The 16,565-nt window shown below is 41.1% G+C and overlaps 3 protein-coding genes across 8 annotated transcripts in view; 1 reads left to right on the top strand and 2 right to left on the bottom strand.

Annotated features, from left to right (window-relative positions):
• faf1 (Fas (TNFRSF6) associated factor 1) overlaps positions 1-2,677 on the bottom strand; it is a 36,508-nt gene extending 33,831 nt beyond the window's left edge. Inside the window, exons 1-3 of the mRNA XM_049725856.2 lie at positions 2,394-2,677; positions 1,651-1,719; positions 683-729 (exon numbers count right to left, since the gene is read on the bottom strand). Of these exons, the coding sequence (XP_049581813.1) occupies positions 683-729; positions 1,651-1,719; positions 2,394-2,453 (176 nt within the window). The 5' untranslated portion in view covers positions 2,454-2,677. The remainder of the gene's footprint in view (positions 1-682; positions 730-1,650; positions 1,720-2,393) is intronic.
• A 403-nt stretch (positions 2,678-3,080) lies between these two features.
• On the top strand, positions 3,081-8,990 carry cdkn2c (cyclin-dependent kinase inhibitor 2C (p18, inhibits CDK4)). Of its 3 annotated transcripts, XM_049725953.2 has the most exons (5): positions 3,128-3,342; positions 3,447-3,550; positions 4,538-4,719; positions 5,900-6,257; positions 8,852-8,990. In XM_049725953.2, the coding sequence occupies exons 3-5, from the start codon at positions 4,585-4,587 to the stop codon at positions 8,863-8,865; spliced, it is 507 nt and encodes a 168-aa protein (XP_049581910.1). In that variant the 5' UTR covers positions 3,128-3,342; positions 3,447-3,550; positions 4,538-4,584; the 3' UTR covers positions 8,866-8,990. The 3 variants fall into 3 exon arrangements, with proteins under 3 accessions (XP_049581915.1, XP_049581910.1, XP_049581916.1); XM_049725958.2 differs by lacking the exon at positions 4,538-4,719 and having other exon boundaries at positions 3,081-3,342; XM_049725959.1 differs by lacking the exons at positions 3,128-3,342; positions 4,538-4,719 and having other exon boundaries at positions 3,382-3,550.
• rnf11b (ring finger protein 11b) lies at positions 8,985-16,328 on the bottom strand. Of its 4 annotated transcripts, XR_007482783.2 has the most exons (5): positions 15,759-16,328; positions 11,659-11,828; positions 10,794-11,546; positions 10,630-10,713; positions 8,985-9,561 (listed from the first exon to the last, which is right to left on the bottom strand). XR_007482783.2 is itself a non-coding variant. In XM_049725961.2 (3 exons), exons 1-3 carry the CDS (start codon positions 15,879-15,881, stop codon positions 11,375-11,377), a joined length of 465 nt encoding a protein of 154 aa, XP_049581918.1. In that variant the 5' UTR covers positions 15,882-16,328; the 3' UTR covers positions 8,985-11,374. The 4 variants fall into 4 exon arrangements, 1 of the variants encoding a protein (XP_049581918.1); XR_007482782.2 differs by having other exon boundaries at positions 8,985-10,713; XR_007482778.2 differs by having other exon boundaries at positions 10,630-11,546.
• Positions 16,329-16,565: the final 237 nt, after the last annotated feature.

A 16,565-nucleotide genomic window follows, 5' to 3' on the forward strand; every position in this document is an offset into this window, starting at 1 on the left:
ACACAATGCGGTACGACAAGAGCGGGTTCAGAGAGGCTTTGTGCGTTGGTGAGTGGCAGCTAACCGTAGATGGTGTGGTGTGAAGGGTACAAAGGAATCTTTTCTGTTCACAAACTATGTGTAATGCCAAGCTCAGATGAATGTCCCCTTGAAAAGTGTATTTTGTAATTAGTGTTTTGTGTCATGTATTGCATTCGTTTGTGCTGATAAATTTCTGATAGATTTTGAAATTTGAATAAAGAGGTTAAGCTCTTGTCGTGGACACAAAAGAATGATACAAATCCATGTCCCTGATTTTGATCGTTAAAACATGTCAGCAAAGTGCACCGGCAAAGTTATAATTTCATCTAGATTTTTTATGTTACGTTCACAGTTACAGTTAAAGGCCGTGAAAAGGGGAGAAGCACAACAACAAACCTGCTTAACCCTTTTTCTGAAAGATGCTTTTGTTACCATTGTGTGATAGCACCATGACGCGTATTCACTTCATGCCACTGATTATTCTTCGGTCCTCACACACCCACGCAGTGAGCGACTGTGCAAATATGTCCGGCGGATCTCTCCATGACGTCACTGGTTTCATGCTCAACTTAACAGCCTTTGAGACGACAACAACCGTCCGTGCTCAAGTGTGTCGTGCACGCCAGATGTTGTTGTGTTCGTGTGGAATGGGGTCGCTTACCCTTGCAAGATGCCATTCTCTTGTGGTATCACCCCATTGATGGCAGCCTGTCATGATAGACAAAAAAAAAAAAAATTGTTTGGGTTAATTCGATCACGGCAAAGGATAGTGTGACATTTTGTGCAATGTAATGTAATAGGGATCATCTGAGTAAACATGACAGATTTAGCCTGCTTCGATGAGCCTTTGTTTGAGGAACAATTGAATCGACGCGTCCCGAACGCACGCTGTAGTCCACTGCAACAACAGACAAACTAAAAGCCAGTCAGTGCTGATATCGAGCATCGTCTGCTCCGCTAAGAAACTTTCTTGTGAGTACAATAGCAAAAATACATTCAGACCCACGCACACCAAAACATGTTTTTCAAGTGTTTACAAAAAAGTGCAAGTCATCACATTCACAGGTGCAGCGCGCATGCAAGTTGGACTCTGTGCTGTCACAATGTGGCCCATTTTCAATTCCTGCCAGCATTGGCGGAGAGCTTCCAAAATGTTTTCCCCACTACAGCTGCTTTTTATTACCGCCACCGATGAGGTCATGCTATAGGTCGTGAGTATTCATGGGGACTCTACATACTCTTCGAAGAAATGGCATTGTTATTCCCCTCTAGGCCACAAACTAGTCACGACCGAACCAAACGGTGCATCCAAAATCATCTTGTGTGACATCAGCATAATTAGAAGTCTAAAAGATTAATGCTAGTATGTTTGTTTTTCCTTTGCCTGATTTGCTGTCTGAAAGATTTACAACCAGGATTTACCAATACTAATTTGGCGGGTAGCATATCTTCTCACATCAAGTGCCATTGTCTGAAAACTAAACATGCAGATGATGACAAAACACCTCAAATGGCTATACGTTTTACCGACTAAAATTATCATTGTACATAATCAACAAAAAGGCTGTGAGTGAAGTAGCGATTGAGTCGTGTGGGTCAAACAGTCAAGCATACGGATAATGAACTTACCACTAAGTCCCAGTTATTAAGCTCTAACAGGGTGATTGCCTCTGCAATGTTGTCGATTCCAGTGCATGCCTGTGAGTAGGGGGGGGGGGAACAAAGGAATGAGGGTCATTGTGCATGAGTTAAAAGACTACATTTAATAGTTCTATTATTCAAAGAATTAAAATAGTGTCACCTTACAGTGAAAAGGCAAAGGCTATCCCATGAGCATTCAACGACAGGCAGATGATTTGAATAAATATGACGCTTTGGACTTCTATCAAAGTGCAGTTTGATGCGCTGTCAGAGCATTATATTGTATTTAACGCGTTGAGACACTTGTGACAACCCTTGTCTCCCTTCAAAGTGCACTACGAGCTATATTTTGTAAAAACATCTTCATCGTGATGTACGATGAGTGACGGAGGGGGGGGGGGGTAAACAGTTAACAGCTATGAGAGGCAACGTATCTCCACTTTCAGGCCAAATATATATATTTTTTGTCCAGGTTAGCAAGCAAAAAGAAACATTAATTTGGTCCGAGTGCTTAGGCGAGCATAATTCGCTCGAGTGTTGACGAGGGACAGCGAAGGTTCAATGCTAATAACAGCCTTGAGTTAGCAAGCTGTCAGTTGGTTAGCTCGATGTATTAGCCGCAGAAAACAACGATCGCCGGCCCGGGAGAGCCGTCTAAGAAGTCGCTCGGGTAGACGGCACCGCGCACTGACATAAACACACTCCGACATGCGTCGTCCGGGTCAACAAACCTGAAAGTTAGCCAGAATCATCTCCCTGTCCAGGTTGCTATCGCCGCTGTCGGAGGCCATGGCGATGACTGGCTAAAAGCAAGGCTTCTTCCACGGGCTCTCGTCACTTTCCCGCAGGGCAGGAGGATACTGATTGTGAATAAAATATTCGACTTAGACGTGATGACCCTTTTAGAGGCGTGCGAAAAGAAATGTTGAGCTTAACTGGGATGGAACTGCTTCAGGCAGTCATTCTACAAAGTAGCGTTAGAGTTCGACACTTTACGGCAGCTGACGTAAAGGACTGACAAATGCTGCAACGTAGTCGAGTACGTGGTAAGAGTTAAGAAATATATTGATGTAAGCTGTTGTTTTTGTGATCAGTGTTCTGAAATTGTTGTTAATTTTTTCCATTTGATTAGGCAAAAAATGTGTGGTTTAATTCACAATAATATTAAAGAGATAATAATCAAGCCACTGTAAATTTATGTAATATCACTAGAGGGAGCCCGCGTGTCTGAGGGCTGTATGATGATGAGCATATGCACCTCACATTATTTTGAGAATCACTAGCATTTATTATGTAAAATAATTTAATTGAGTATGTTTGTGATTTTTGCCCATGACTAGAGTGTGTAATTTTGCTATTTTTCATATTCAAATTGGCAGTTGAGAGTTGTTTTAGAACGATTGAAAGTCAGTACAGGTCAAAACCAGAAGAGGGAGACAAACTGCAAGGAAAACCAAGCAACGGCACCACACTTGTGACTTGCGGGGGGAAGTGACGCTCAAACACGGAGGAAAAAAGGAGTTTGTCCTCGGTGATGTTTGTTTGGCTTTTCAATAACTGAACCGGGAAGTGTCCTCTCTTTTTGACTGCGCGCTAGTATCGCGCTTTGTTTCTTTTACAGGAAGCTACCCGCCTGCTTTGTCAAATCTCATCCAATCTTGAGTTGTATATTTTTGAGAGGTAAAAGTGCGTGCGTGTGCTCGCGCGCGTGTGTTCGTGTCTGCGCGTGTGTGTATGTATGTGTCATCCTATCGTAAAATGATTATTTTTCTTATCCATGCAAGTGTTTGTGCGAGTCTTTATTCGGGCGTTCGCCATCGAATCAAACGGGCTTGATGTGGTCTGACTCGTCCAACGCAGCAAATTTGAAAACGAGCGGGAAATGACCGTGAGTGGCGTCACTTTTTGTCTTGCTTCAAACTTCGCTGTTCTCGTCCGTTATTGGGCCTTATTTTTCATATTAGTTTGCATGTGTCGTCTTTGATTTTTCTCTGCCGTTGTTATACTGTCCCATGCCTCGCAGAGGTTTGGGCTTAGGTTACTATTAGTTTTTTTTTTTACTATTATTATTGATATTATTATTATCCATCCATTCATTTCTATACCACTTGACCCACGGGGATCACGGGCGTGCTGGATCCTATCACAGCTGTCATTATTATTAATATTATTATTATAAATTACGTATATTATTAAAATTAAAAACAACAAAGTACATTTTGATTGTTTATCTATATATGGCAATAGACGCATCTTTGTCACCAAATGTAATATATCATTATTTATTATTTTCTATCCATTCACTTGGCGAACCACTTATCACGTTCATTCTAGTTATTTTATTATTAAAAATAGTAGTTTCATCATCATCACAGTTTAATGCATACTATTGCCATAATAATTAAAACAACACAATGATGTGGTGTTGTTCCACTGAATATACAGTAGAATATACATATAGACTTATCCCTATGTAAAATATTTAACACATTACAGTGACTAACGTAATCAATTCAACCAAAATACGCAAATATTAAAATATTGTTATTTAATATGATATAATATTCTTGTTAATTGCTGTTTACATGTATTAATTTATTGTCCAAATTGTTGATTCTCACTAGTTTTGTCTGTGCTGCAGCCTATACCCAACTGTTTTTGAATGAGAGGCAGGGTAGAGCTGTTCACCAGCCAGTTAGAGTTATCATATAAGGATTCACGTCAGGTTAGACAATGATTTTCTAGGAATCTGTAAAAACTCAATCTTGACATGGAGGCCGATTCTTGTTTAATGTGATAGGACTTATGGGGAGGAGTCTATCGCTCTCTCTTCCGCTTTCTCCCTCCCTCTTTTGTACTTGTGCACATGCTTCAGATCAGACCATTTTCCATTTTGGCCTCCTGTAATCTGCTCCCCCAAGAATGGCAGACATTTTGCCACTAGCCGATCGGCTGTGTAGTGCCTCTGCTAATGGAAATTTACCAGAGGTTTTATTGTTGCTGCAAAATGGGGCTGCTGTCAATGGAAAGAATACTTTTCAAAGGACTGCATTACAGGTTGGTTCATCCTTCTCCTTCATCACCTCAAAATTAATTTGGGTATTTTACTCATGAACCTGTGATTTTAGACATTCCTGTGAAGGTTTAGACATATTTTCATAATTTTTCATTATGGAAAGAAAATTCCAAAAAGGAGAAGTACTTGGTGAAAAAAAAAAAACAGCACAGTGGAGGTCAAAAACTACACAATGGACCAGGCTAATATTGCAGAATTAGATTAATATGGATCATAAGTGTATTGTTTCGTAGTAACTTCATTTAAGCAATTTAACATTAAAAAGTGTGTTTTTGGAGGCCACTCCCTATTCACTGTTTACCTTGACCTACAAAGCTGCTTCAACAACTACAATCATTTGAGCATTGTTTTTCATAAATTTTGTAATATAATAAAAGATTGTTGGTGAAAAATGTCTATATATATATATATATATATATATATATAAAATAGAAAAAAGACAAGGGACCAAAATGAAGGGCTTTCTAATAGAATTGTCTCAGTCTTCCTCTATAATCTGCCTGGGCTTTTTTTTTTTTTTTAAATCACATGATTATTATTGTAAGACTTCATATATAAAGTCACATTATTTATAAATGTATATATATTATAAAGTTAATTTAGGACACTAAAAGGATTTATGGAATTTACTGACTGCTTGTGTACACGAAAAGTAGGCTACTTAACTTTTGGTTGCACTCGATTAGCTAAAAATATGGCCAATTAAAATGTAAAACCAAATGATTTTTTTTGCAGTGTAGAAAATAATGTCTTAATATTGTAAATATAAAATATTTTTTTATGTAAATATATATTATAATATATATATATATGACTTTAAAAAAAATGTAAAACCAAATGATTTTTTTTCAGTGTAGAAAATAATGTCTTAATATTGTAAATATAAAATATTATATATATAGTATATTATATATATATATATGTTTTTATATAGATATAGAAGAACACACACACATGTATATATATATATTTTATATTTACAATATTAAGACATTATTTTCTACACTGAAAAAAATCATTTGGGTTTACATTTTACATTTTTTTTTTAAATTATATATATACATATATATATATATAATTTATATAAATATTTAATTTTCCTCATATGTTTATTTAATGATAAAAGACTATTAAAATGCTTTTGCTCTTACCTCGCCACAGGTCGTCAAATTGGGCAGCACCGCAGTCGTCGAGGCCCTCCTGGAGGCTGGGGCTGACCCCAATCTCCGCGACCCAGTGCTCGGCCTCACGGTTACGCACGACGCCGCCCGCGAAGGTTTCGCGGACACCGTGCGGACGCTGCTGGCTCACAATGCAGACGCGAACCTCGCGGACGAACGTGGGAACATCCCGCTGCATTTGGCCGCGAAGCGAGGCAGCGTCGAGGCGGTCCGGGTCCTCCTGGAAGCCACTGCCGCGCCCACGAAGGTGAACAGTGACGGGCACACCGCGGAGCAGTTAGCGCTTCTCCACGGGTGGAATGACACGGCCGCCTGCATTTCCAGCTACCTGAAATCAGGTGAGTATATTGCTTTTTAATTTCATCATGACGCATGTTCCAAAATAGCCACAATTAAAATTTGACTAGAACAAAAGTCCTTCTAGTTAATTCTATCAGTTGAGCAGAATTATTTCTTCTTTTTAGCGCTATTTAGCGAGCGCTATTATTGCTTTATTTTGGTAAGGTGTTGTGTTCCTGTTTTTGTTCTATTCAATTTTCTTTTTGTGTCAAAACATCATCAAAGTTCATTCATGTTTTTTGATACTCTCTTATTTGGACACAGATCAGAGCCATTACAGCTCTGATTCAGTTCAGATGAAGACCTGAGATAAAACCAACGACAGAAAGGGACAGGAAACTAAGAAAGGTTTCATTTTCAATGAGTATAAAATCTCTAAACCCAAGCCATACTTACAGGCGAAGGATATAAAAGGATGCGAGCTTCAAAAGAAAACCAAAGTGCCAAGTCGACTGGTGAAATCACACTGGTGGAATGTCTGGGACAGGCCTAGATTCCTCCGAGACATCCAGGAGGTCAGACACAAGATTATCTGGGCATTGTGCCATGGGAGAGAGGCTCACCTGGAACATGGGCATAGCGTGGGATTCCAGAAAATAATGAAGTTTTGCAAGCTCAGACAGGAAGAGCAAAAAATGTTTAGTCAGAAAAGAGGGGGGGGAAACCCGGTGGAGTCAATAAGCAGAGTATTCAGCGAAAGTTATGAAGACGTGGGCATTGTGGGAGGACGGATCGTAAACACAAGAGGACTCACCAAATACGACCACAAAAAAAGCAGTTGATGTACGTTACACTCTACCCGAAAGTCCCTGTAAAGTGAAACGTGATGATGTGTACCACAGTCAATGCTGCCAGAAAAATTACCCAATATTCAAACGAGGCTTCAAAATCGTGAACAATCAAGCCATTGTTTTCGCTCCCAAATACCTGAAACCACATCCTGCTGAACTGTCAATTAAATACCACCTGGCAGTGGATGCCATTTGGTGTAGTGTCTTTTGTATTACCCTTAAGGCCTCCTTTGGCTGGAATATGGTGAAGAAAGATGCTAGTTAGCAGCTAGCTTGTGAGCTAACAGGATTGGGCCTCATAATATAGGACTTATTTAAATCCTACCTATTGGACATCTGTGGACAGAGTTGAAACATATAAGCTGGACAAAGCACCATACAAACCTGAGAAGACTGGAGCACTTTGCACTTGATGAGCAGATCCAAAATCCTGCTGAGAGGTGAAATTGAGTGTACCATCTTGTTTCAAGAATTTATTTGGAAATAGTTTTGTTGAACCACAATCCAGAAGCAATGTCTGGTATTCAATGATTCATTTTCATTCAAATTTCATCATTAAGAGAGGTACTGCCAATTTTGTCCACGTGTGTTTACTGTTTATCTTTTGCTTTCTTGCTTTTTTTCCCCCTAAATACATTTTAAAACAGTATCTTACAGTCATCATTGTCTTATTCAACATAAAATTCACTTAAAGGCAAAATTTGGCATTGTTATAAAACAAAAGTCACTTTCTTAGTCATTCTTATAGCATGGACGGACACATTTTGGGAAACACGCAGCAGTGTTGATAAAACAGAAATTGAGCGTGTTTTTTTAGAGAAATACTACAATAAGCGCTCGACCACCGAAGCGAGTCCTCGTCCACCTGGTGGCGCCCCACATAAGCGCGTCGTCAGCCTTCGTTGATAGCGGAGTGTGTACAATTTGGCTGATGAGTTAAAAAAAAAAAAAGGCCGTGAACTCACTCTTTATCACTCTGTCACGTTAACGTGATTCTCCAAAAATAATTTCTAAAAGAGTTGGTAAGCGCTAACCGATGAGGACGTGCATGTGCAGGCCGCTCAGTGCACCTCTGCCGAATTCTACATATACGCACATTACAAAAACATTTTATGGTGAGCTCATATTTGAAAACGTCGTTTGCAAAGAAAGAAACTAATGTATAAATGTATTCTTTATGCAACTGCACCGTGGATAGAGAATAGAACAGAATAAAATACACTAGTGGGTGTAATTTTCTTTTTTAACTTACATCCAAAAGGTGTATTTACATAAAGTGCCGCGGGATATTTGAACGTTGCAAACTAGTGTCTCAACCGTTGAGGACTACTGCGCGAGTTATCTGCGCTAGATTATCATGAATATTTAAATCGATTATAATTATTCCACAACACGCACTCGTTCTATGTTCACAACCAATCCTGAAATTCAGTTTTGTTGCTATTATGGAATTATATCGTGTACGTTACAGCATTTCCGTGGAAACATTCGTCCTTGTCTCAATCTTATTGCCACCGCATCGCATCTTTTCGTTTAACGTCAGTATAGCAAAACAACGTTGACGTAAATGTCAAATTTAGGCCTAAAAGGGGCGTGGTTGTGACGTGTATTATCGCGTTTGGATTGGTTGAGAGTATCACGCTGAAACGAAGCCAGCGTGACGTGGGTCAGATCACGAGGCCCGCATGCTTTAGCCCAGTTTTCAAACGCGCACGGCAATGATGGGCACTTTTAAAGCACTATAATTTACAGAAGTAGGTTTTATTGCAAAGAACTCACCCTGTTTTTCTTCTTTCACACAGCTCAGAAGAACTGACGAAGATTTGGATGCGCACCTCTCTTCGTCTGCTTGTTTTTGCTCAACTGATGAGAACATTTAGAAATGTTAACAAGTCCATCAAGCTGATGAAGTTAATAAAAAACACAATGTAAACATTGTCATTGTTCTAATTGATTTATTTGGATTGTGCCGCTACAAATAGACTTCCAAGTTGTTCGAATTCCAAATCAGATTAGATATAATGTCAACAAGATCTGTAAAGATCTGGGCTACAATTGCTGACTGCGGAAAGACAAAGTCCACGTGACGGAGATATTGAATGAGTATAGGAATATAGGAAAGTTATACACCTTGATAGAAACGTGCATGATCAGGATATTAAGCTTACCTTGAAGTTACTGTAAAAAAAATCAGGGGTAAAGCAATACAACACTGTGCATCGTTAGTGATAAATAAAACTAGAGCTGATTTTCAAAAATAATTGTCCCCCACCCCTTCTCAATATTGAAATTGTGATTTAATATGTAATCATTTTTCCAAGGTCATCTTCCCATGTATTTCACAACAAATAAATTTACATTACAACAAACAATACGAAGTTTACAATAAATTTGGTCTTCTACGTTAGCGCAGCCACATGTGAATATTACTTCTCACAAAATGTACCCGCCCCTGGAAACAAGTGGTGATGGTAATATGACACCCTCGGTTTCCCCAGCAGTTTATAAAGTCCTGCAATAAGAAACAATATTGAGTCACAATGCCTCACAATCCAGATTCAAAATGATTAACACTATTTATCTCACTATGTGAAAATATTATTCATCTCTTCAACAGCACAGACTGACGGAAAACAGTTTGTTTAGCTTCAGGCAGTGATAAAGTGAAAACAAGTAGCTTGTGTTCAGTTGCAGTGTCTATTTATTTGTCACCTGTAGCACTCTGCATATTCATGTATAGTATACTCGCACAACAAGGAAATGTCTAACAGGGATCCTTACACAAACATAAAACACACACACACAACCCATTCAAATGAGCAAACAGAGATGGACCGTTTGGTTCTTACAAAAATCCACCCACAATCAGCACGTGCCAGTGAGCTCGGCTTTTAGAAATAAATAAAACGCCTGGCCGCTCCCAAGTGAGGCAACTTATGTACAGCTGTTGCATTGTCAACGAACATCCGGCCAGCAGTGAGCGCCCGCCCGTGAGTCATCTTGGTGGAAATAAATAAGAGCAGCTCATTTGAACTAAATTCCTTTTTAAATGAGCTCCAAGTATTCAAATTGTTTGCAAATTATTGGCTATGGGGTTGTCGTTTGACTTACATAGCTGATTCATAAAGCACTGTGCAAAAGGCGGTGTGTGGTTTTCACGACCACAAACAGTTTTAACTTTGAGACTCATTGTGAATTGCTAGTCTCCTTTTTCTACTGCGCGGCATCTACGTACGACTCAGCTCGCTATTTCCATTGGCAAAAGCCGATAACGGCGCAACTGGTGTTCCCAAACTGCGAATATGCACGCGTTTACGGAAACTGCTTCGGACATGTGTCATGCACATCCTGTCTGATAAATTTCTAAAAGTGGTTAATTTTGTCTCCATTTTTGTGTTGATGGGAAAAGCTTTCACCCTGTGAATTTGTCGGCAGAGGCACAGCCGGTGTGAAGTTCAACACGTTTCCCGCTGCACTTTGTGTTGAAAGCCCTGTCATGAACATCTAATTATCCAAATACGTGAAGCTGTAAGGACTTTTTACAGACAGCGCAAAATCCCGCTTTAGACAGCTCTATTACCTTTTCCCCTTCGATGCGGCGATCCGCCATAAAGGCGACATGAATGTTATGTAGGCCATGGCTCGACTTGTCAGCTCACATTTCCTTGTGCCATGTGGGGGAAATTAAACAAAGCCCTTTACAAAAAAAAAAAAAAAAAACACAATCAAATTGACATTTCTCACCGGGGATCAAGACTGAGAGCGTCTGTAGTAATCTAATCACGTATCGGTGCGGCTGGCAGCTTGGAGCCGGCGGCCATTTTGGAAGCTGCAAATCTCCAAGACTGCTACTTCTTCTATCTCCTCTTGACAAGGATCCAAGGCAATCTGAGGGAAAAACAGCACGGCGGGCAGATGGGCCATCTTGAGTGGCGTCAGAGTCTACATCAAAGATACACAACTCCCAAAAAAGGTTTGGGATACTGGGCTTTGAAACTCCATGATGAACCTAAAATGCACTACAACCTTTGCAGGTGAACCTTCTTTGACCTTTGTGAGTAGTACAAGTATGTGACACTGTCTCAGTGATCTTTTCTTCTTTTTTTAAAATGTCCGCTGCTTCCTGGTAGGCAGCTCCAATTCTTTCTCTTTCACAGACACAATCCTGACCAGCAGGCCCACTCGTGAACACTTGCTCCCATCTTTACTAATGCTGGATAAGTCTACGAGTGTGCAGTCCATGTGCCAGTTTGTGTCAAGCGTGGTCCATAGGAGTGTGTGCGTGTGTGTTTGCGTATGGGTGCGTGCACATGCGGATGTGTTTGTCAGTTGGTCTCGTAGGAGGAAAGCAAGGCGGCGTCCACTGGCTCCATGCAGGATGGGCAGGTGAAGGACCTCATGAGCCAGTCGTCGATACAGTCCATGTGGTAGATGTGCATGCAGGGCAGGAATCTGATGGGGTCCCCGTACACAAAGTCCATCATGCAGATGACGCACCTGCGGAACCAAACGCAGACATTTGACTAGATGTCGCGGCTCACTTGTTTTCCAGCGAAGCGCCATCAGGAGTGAAGCAAAAACATAACATTTGGTCAGTTTCACAACTTACTCTCTGATCTTTTTCTCGGATTCATCCCGCCCGGGGTCAAAAACACCCCTCGGAAGGTGCTGGATCAGTCCGATGCGCTGGGCGATGCGCACTTGCTCCTCTTCTGTCAGTTGGGTGGCGAGTCGGGGCTGGCTAGGTGTCGGGTGGTAGGTTGGAACGTGAATCTGTTCCTGCAAACAGAGAAAGAAACATTTTTTTGATATACACAAATGCCACAAATAATGTTTATTTCAACACAAATAAGTCGACTTTTGGTACGTGAACACAATAGAACGTCATTGTTGGTCATGTTCAAATCTAACAAAGGAACATCTGTGAGCAGTGACTGGACGTGGGAATGCAGCATGTTCCCTGGCAAGTAGATGGGGATGTTTCCCAACAAGAGCCAAAGGCAGCAGGACCACACACACCCACGCAAAATTGGTTGGCCTCCCTTTATGAATAGAAACCCACATTGGTCACAGAATTAACTTCAATCTGACAAAAGTAATAATAAATTGAACAGAAAAAGAAATAGGATAGTGGCATTTGAGTGGCTTTCGAAATAAGTGGCATTTTCTAAAGGATAACATTTAAAAATGACACAGGAAATCATTGCAGGAAATTACTCCCTTTGTGGTGGCACGGGTTGCCTTTCTGAAAACATTTGCAAGCAGCAAAAAGGCAAAAACGAAAAGATCAATCATTGACTAGATGAACGTGGCCTCTGTAAAATAAAAAAAATAAAAAGTCTTGAATTCACTTGGAGATTCCTTTTCTTTGCAATCTGAATAATACATTTGTGTGGGGCAGTAACACGAGCGAGCACCATGAGTCAGCAGAACTGGGCCAAACGGCTCCTCCTTTCACCCGTGCCAAATGAGGATAAAAGCGACATGCACGAATCCTGGGAGGGAGTAGCTGCCATTACCGTGCGTGCATGCGTTAGCTGTGCCAATGGTCAGCAGTCTAATTGTGATCCGAGGCCTCTCCTTTCTCTCAAATCTGGTGCGTCAGCTGACTTGCAACAACTGTCCGTTACATAACCTCGGCTCGACCGGGAGGACACGGTCAGCTCGCGGGACGGGTGAGCGGGTTTAGCAAAAGAGGCATAGAAGGCGAGTTGAGCCAACACGGAGACCTTGGCTCTTCTGATAAGTGTCAGCCTGCCAAGCCTCGGCTTTGAAAAGAAAGTAGACAACATTAAGCGAGTCTAAGTGAAAAGAACTTGTTCGGATGCAGTGAGCATGACGTCATCATAAAGGCAGCCGTGGCAAGTAATGCCAGAAACCTGAACCGTTGAGAGGTTCTTCAATCTTGGTCTGCTGTTTCTGGGCTGCCGAGTAACCAAATCTCTGGACGGCACCTGAGCATACGAAAGACGTCTCACAGCATCACGCTGCCAAACAACAATGGGGAAGGAGATAAGGGCCCTTCCAATCCGGGATGTTGTTAGGGGATAACAGCAGAGGCTGATGACTCATGCTTTGACGCTATCGACCTGGTGAAGCAGGAAAAAGGATGACCTAATGACTAAATAAACCCAGCCGCACACTGAGCAACACGGCTGCAAAATTGTAAAACAAATTACAAATGGCGACTGACCCTCGATTGTTGCATCATTAATATGATGCAACTTTGGAGGAAGAAGCTCAAAAATACTCGGGTAGGGGGAAAATCTGTAAATAAATGTCAGTGCAGGGGCAACATCGATAGCGCCTCTATGTACACAGACGTTTGCTTGTGCAAACAGTACACACATTGAATCATGGAAGGCATAAAAAAAAAAAAAGACAAGTACAAACTGTTTCTATTTATCAATTTGTAGCTATAAACCATCCTGACTCGAGTATATTGATTCATTGCCCTTCCTTATTTACCGCAGACCATTTCAACATCTATCGAAAGCATGAGCTAAAACTTATCCGTGAAAGGCACTTCAAGTATGCCTTTAATTCTGAAGCTATTGAGCTGAGTCATTGTATTTTCAGGCTGAATAAATTCTCGTACGTAATCTTTGGCTGCCAACTTGGAAATGCCCTTTGCGGTTATGCTGCGTTAACAAATTGGGTTTAAGGACAAAATACTGTGAGGGATAGTGAAAAAAATATATTTTTAAGTAGATATAGGGAAGGGGCGTTGTTGTTGCTTTGAAAAGCGTCTGTGGCCCAGAAACAAGGGAATTGCTTGCTTTAGTTACATATCTGGCTGTTCGGTCGGTGTTAACTTGTGAGGAGCTAGCATGAGAAGCTAATGTAGCAGTCTAGCAGGCCTTACGTTCATCCATCCACTCTGGCTTCGTACAAGGGGCATTGCAGGTCACACTAATGCAAACAGCTTTATCTCCCGCCGACTGCTCTCACACAAATGCGTCAGCGTTCTTCTCACCGGCTATCTTCCACACCACCAGAACTGTGAGTCAGTCAGTCAGTCAATGAACACTTGGGCAGATATTCTCTGACATGAACGGCACTGCACACTTGACATTATAGAGGGGGCACAACATATTTTTGCTTAGTTGTCTAAGTGGTCTGGTGAGCTCAGAAGGCCCATTCAATCCACTTAGCCTGGCTGGTTCTCACAAGAGAGGAAACTGCTCCTTATACTGAAGAATTGGCAAATTCCAAAGAGCCTCCCTTTGTTCATTCAGGAAACCAGCACCATGTGCCTTTAGCTCAAACGTCTGCCTTCTGATTCATTGCTGACTGAGTGCATTCTTGTGAAACAAGTGTCATCATTATAGAGAATCACAACAGATGTTAAAAAGTGTACATTTACAATGTAATAGCCTCCTACGGACATTCCCTTTTTTTTTAGAATTGCCAATATTAACCGTTTAAATCTTAAATGCACCATAAACTATGAACCCCAAGCCCTTAATTTGACACAGGAAGGCAGACATCCTAACCACAAAGTTCAGCTTCCTGTTTTCATCAATTTTCAGGTTATATATTTTTTTTTCAATGTACTCTGACACATTCTTTTCATTTCCTAAGATCACAATGCTTTGAATGTCTGACATTCAGCTGACTAATGTCGATTGAGGGAATAAGCTAGCAAGAATTCAACAGTTTCAGCTTGAAGATGAGTCAATTTCAGATAACGTGGGGAAGAATCATCTGACTCACATCTCTCGGGTCCCCTTCATATGAGGAATCTGTGCATACAGTTGTGGTTTTGGCCTGGTTATAGATGGAATTACAAAAATTGACTCGGTGAAAAAAGTGCGTCATCCTGAACTGTGCGAACACGCCAAAAATGCGTGCCGTGTTTCAAGCTTGGAGAAAGTTGTGCTTACTGTGGTCTACTGAGGGGCACTATGGGGGAGTTGGATCAGGCTGCTATGAAAGAGCCCTTTATAAAGGTAGCTTTTAACTAGTTTGTTAAGCCTCTTGTGAAATTCTGTCAGCGTAAACAAAAAGTGCACCACTGTCTTGAAAATCTGCCCATATTTATATGCATTAATGAGCCATTTCATTATGTCTTTATAAAATATTAGAATGATGATTGACAGTGTTTTGCATTATTTTGTATCGTGATGGCGCCTAGTACAAGCTCACCTGTGACCCGAATGAAGAGAGGCTCAACAGAAAATGGACTGTTCTAAGTCCACCAGCTTTGCTGATGTCACGCAGGATGAAAGTTTAAACTCCAAGTTTGGTTTAACTTATCAGGCACTTTCTTTGGCGACAATACAAATTGTAGCTCATCACTGCATCTAAGTTTAGCACGAAAAAAATGAAAATAATTTTTAAAAATGTATAAATTAACAGTTTTGTGTGAGAAATTCACACATGTTCATATTCATTCCTGGTTTATATTGGCTATTATTATAGTCTGAGCCTAACCAAGAAGACTATATTCGTCATGTATATTTATAGCCCGTGTACGTAAATAAATCATGGGAGAATGACCTAATAAAAATAGCAAATATGTATATTATCACAATCGTCATTAGATTTTTGCAAATCTGCATTCATACATAAAATAGCAGAGACAGGGCGCTGGAGTATTACAAAGCGGATTAGCAACAAAGGGACAGTGTCGAATCTGTTAACAGCTGATCTCGACCCCCCTTTCTGTTTTTTTACTAGTGTCGTTTACCTCGCACAGAAAGTTACCTGGTAAGGGGGCGGCGGCTCCAGGTCAGGGTCGACGCCGTCTCCATAGCTGGCCCGGTCCGACTGGGATTCGTGGAGCAACGACATGTCGTCCGAAGTTGGGGACTTGAGGCAGTTGCCCATCTTCGGCCGAACTCCTTCCTTTCCTCTCTGTTTCTCTCGACGTCGCTTTCCTTATGTAACAAAGCGAATGTTTCGCAGGCCACCTTTTCTAATTATTGTTTTGTTATGAGTAACGACGACGTGGTTCCAACACGAACCGATGACGTCTGTCTGCCCACCTCTCCCAGACGACGGGAGGGCTACCTTGGGCTCAACAAGACAACATCCCTCAAGCTAGCCGCTAGCCACACAAAGAGCTACTCTAGCTCGCACAGATTAGCTAGCTGGAACACTCGTTTTTAGATTAAAAATACACGCCAAATTGGCTCTTACAATCCATAAAGGAGAGTCAGGCGAAGGAAGGCCCGACAGTCCTCTTTTAATTCATATTAGTTCCTCCCGGAAACCCTCGCTTGACTGTCAGGGACTTTCCAGTTTTCAGTCGCTATCGACGTCGACGAAAGATGGGTGCTGTAGCAACACCAAGCCCCGCCCTCAAGATTATCTGCCAATCGGTATTCGAGTATGTCCACGCAGCTTTTGTTGGCAGCCAATCGAATCGATCACATTGTAATTCTCTGTAAACATAAACAATAGCTACAAATCGTTGCATGAGATGCAATGTGGGAGAATTTGGTGCTTTCCGGAGTGTTTTTGTCTTAAGTAAGATTTTTTTGTAATGAGTATTCAGCACTTAAAAAAAAA

Source organism: Syngnathus scovelli, chromosome 10, assembly GCF_024217435.2.
Source record: "Syngnathus scovelli strain Florida chromosome 10, RoL_Ssco_1.2, whole genome shotgun sequence".
NCBI classification, from domain to species: Eukaryota; Metazoa; Chordata; class Actinopteri; order Syngnathiformes; family Syngnathidae; genus Syngnathus; species Syngnathus scovelli.

Excerpts from the sequence above, each read along its gene's own strand:
- cdkn2c (XM_049725953.2), top strand. The coding sequence starts at position 4,585 with ATGGCAGACATTTTGCCACTAGCCGATCGGCTGTGTAGTGCCTCTGCT. Across the intron at positions 4,720-5,899 it reads TTCAAAGGACTGCATTACAG|GTCGTCAAATTGGGCAGCAC; the intron begins GTTGGTTCATCC and ends ACCTCGCCACAG.
- rnf11b (XM_049725961.2), bottom strand. The coding sequence starts at position 15,881 with ATGGGCAACTGCCTCAAGTCCCCAACTTCGGACGACATGTCGTTGCTC. Across the intron at positions 11,829-15,758 it reads AGCCGCCGCCCCCTTACCAG|GAACAGATTCACGTTCCAAC; the intron begins GTAACTTTCTGT and ends CTCTGTTTGCAG. Across the intron at positions 11,547-11,658 it reads TCCGAGAAAAAGATCAGAGA|GTGCGTCATCTGCATGATGG; the intron begins GTAAGTTGTGAA and ends TTGGTTCCGCAG.